The 3,144-nt window shown below is 48.9% G+C and overlaps 1 protein-coding gene across 1 annotated transcript; it reads left to right on the forward strand.

Moving 5' to 3' along the window:
• The first annotated feature begins 389 nt into the window (after positions 1-389).
• LOC147608027 (uncharacterized) lies at positions 390-3,144 on the forward strand. Its single transcript, XM_086789671.1, has one exon. The coding sequence runs from the start codon at positions 508-510 to the stop codon at positions 2,710-2,712; it is 2,205 nt and encodes a 734-aa protein (XP_086645797.1). The 5' UTR covers positions 390-507; the 3' UTR covers positions 2,713-3,144.

The raw sequence follows: 3,144 nt of genomic DNA on the forward strand, positions 1-3,144 counted from the left end.
TTTCGTGAACACAGCATGGTCTATAATTTTAAGGGTGAAAAAAAAACATTTTTTTCGAGCACTGAGCTGGGGAAAAAAGATTTTCTCTACGACTGACGTCGGCAACGACAAACGGTATGCAGTAGTTCAGCATGTACTTACTACTCGCCGCTCGGTCCGCGAGCCAAGTGTGGAGCCATTTTTTCACTTTCCATGTTTTATTGTATTTATTTATTGACTTGGATTGACCTCTGCTCCTTTCTTGAGTAAGTGCAGGTGCGTCGGTCCTGCGTGGAGGAAAAACGTAGGAAAACGACGCTGCGCATGTATGGTCAGGGGCCACCTCAGTGAGCTTGATACTGAAGTGCGAGCTTGCCGGCAACGCCGGTTCTCTTCTCTTGCAGACATAGCTTTCAAGTTTCTATTCAACATCCCAATACCTGTACATAAAGCAGCGGCCTCCGGCTCTCCTCCGCTCCATAGCCAAGTTCTAATGATCTCATCGTCATCTCTGCTACCATAGTAGCTATGGCGCATGCTCTGCAAGCCTCCTCCTCCCTCTTCTTCCTCATGTTGATCACCCTTTGCCCTCTGCTGAGCTTCCACTCTTCCATAGCCTCCGCCAGCTCCCCCGATACTCCCTCCTTGTTGTCCATCTCCTCCTCTCTCTCTTTCTCACGCTACCCCGCCCTCTCCTCCTGGGGCACTCTTTTCTCCAACCCTTGCTCCTCTTGGCATGGCGTTTCTTGCAACACTACCATCTCGATGCGTGTCTTGGGCCTCGACCTCCACGGCCTCTCCCTCAGCGGGCGTTTCCCTGCCGCCGTCGCCACCCTCTCCGAGCTCCGCACCCTCGACCTCCATGGAAATCGCCTCTTCGGTCCCGTGCCTCCCGAACTCGCGCACCTTAAGCACCTTGTGGAGCTCAACCTGGCTGACAACCTCCTCTATGGCGCCATACCTGCAGAGCTCTCCTCCATGGAGCTCCTCCAGGTGCTGGACCTGCATATGAACCGGCTCTCCGGCTCCCTAGAAGGTTTGTTTTCAAGCACAAGAGGTTTTCCAGAGCTCACTAGGCTACATCTCAACGACAACAGCTTTCATGGTGAGCTTCCCATTTCCCTTGGTCTCTGCAGGAAGCTGCGCGTTCTAGATGTTTCCCACAACTCACTCAATGGGGTTATCCCCTCTGCTCTAGCAAAGCTATCACAATTGAGGTACTTCAATGTGTGCAATAATGATTTGTTTCACTTGGAGGGGCCAATTCTGGAGGGGCAATGCTCCATGTGGGACTTCTCTAGTAAAGCTCTCACCTCTCTTCAGCCTAGCAGCATTGCAGAGGCCCCTAGTGCATCCCCACTAGCAGGATTTGGGCAAATGTTTGCTTCATTTTGGTTTGAGATAGCAAGAAAACTCTCTCCAAGGGGGGCTCAAGTGCCAATTAGGGCCTCTAGCTCAAGAGCTAGAATGCTTGTGGGGGAAGGGTCAAACTCCACTAATAGTTTAAGCACCCACAGAAACAACTCCTCTGCACATACTCTTGATTTTGCTCCTGCTCCTGCTCCAGCACCTTCTGCATCAGCACAACCACCTTTTAAGCCCCAGAAAAAGTCCCCAGAAGTGAGATGGTTCTCAGGCATAGCAGTGGGCATGGTCGCAGGCGCCCTTTCAGCCGTGCTGTGCTCCTCTTGCTGCCGTCTCATTGTGGACCACATCAAGAGGCCCAAACCTGGCACCACCATGGTTTTCCAGCACAAGTTCATCAAGTCCAAGGACTTTGCTTTCCTTAACAAAGATGATGGCCTTGAGGGCTTAGAAGTAGTGGGCAAAGGAGGGTCAGGCCAGGTCTACAAGGCAGTCTTAGAGACTGGCAGAACAGTGGCAATTAAGAAGGTAATGGCCTTGTTTAGTGACCCTTCTAAAGGCACAGATAAGACCTTGGAAGAAAGCTATGATCTTACAAGAAACTCAAAGCAAATATATGCAGAGCTCAACACATTAGGGCAAGTCCGCCACCGCAACCTCGTGGCGCTCCTGGCATACATCCCTAGACCCACTGCCCATTTGCTGATCTATGATTTCATGGAGAATGGAAGCCTTTATGATGCATTGGGTAGGGTGCGGAATGGTACCCTTGATCTCACATGGCCAATGCGTTACAAGATTGCATTAGGGACAGCAACGGGGCTTCAATACTTGCATTTTGAAAGCTCGCCGCGGATAGTGCACAGGGATTTGAAGCCAGGGAACATACTGTTGGATCAAGATATGGAAGCCCACATAGGGGACTTTGGGATAGCAAAGGTAATGCCGGATTCATTCACACATTTTTCAACCACTAATGTGGCAGGCACAGTGGGCTACATAGCGCCGGAGTACAATCAAACCATGAGGTATACAGCCAAGGGGGATGTGTACAGCTATGGTGTGGTGTTGGCTGTGTTGCTGACAGGCAAGGAGCCCACGGATGATGTCTTCTCAGAGGTTTCCACCAGCATGGGCAATTGGATCATGGATATGATGAACTCAGGGCAAGAGAAGACCCTTGCCTGCTTTCATCCTAGCCTCCGTGGGAAGGGCTTTGACAGTGAAATGATCGTTGCTTTCAAGCTCGCTGCCTACTGTGTCCAAGAGAACCCCGCTGATCGCCCCTCTAGCGATCAGGTTGTCAAAATACTCAGAACCATTCCCAAGCCTCCTGCCAGCGCCCCTTCAAGTTCCTTTCCACATTAGGTCGGACACTAAGACGAGGCCCCCCTAAATAACATGGTTTGGTGGTCAATGCACGAGATGCCTCACTTGTTTTATTGTGATAAATCTCTATTTTGGAAAATCTTAAAGGACCCTACCCTAGTTCCATGACTAGATGGATGGATCATCTCATAACATCCTTATGTAGAATCAACAAGTATTCAATTATGTGCTACACCAAGGGAATACCTATTGTGCTTGTAAAAATAGACTTGATTATATAATTAAGCTAGGCTTTACATAAGAAAGAATCAACATCAGTATTCTTTCAATGAAGCAGTGAGCACCTCTGGCCAATCAAGAGCCGTCGCCTTCATCAGCTATTGGAATCTATGTACATGATATTTGAGTATGTAAATTTTTGTTATATTTTTTGTCTTTTGCATATAATAAAGTTTCTTAATTTATGAAGAA

The sequence above is a fragment of the Cibotium barometz genome, chromosome 54 (genome assembly GCF_041138505.1).
Source record: "Cibotium barometz isolate CiBa-2024 chromosome 54, ASM4113850v1, whole genome shotgun sequence".
Taxonomy (NCBI): domain Eukaryota; kingdom Viridiplantae; phylum Streptophyta; class Polypodiopsida; order Cyatheales; family Cibotiaceae; genus Cibotium; species Cibotium barometz.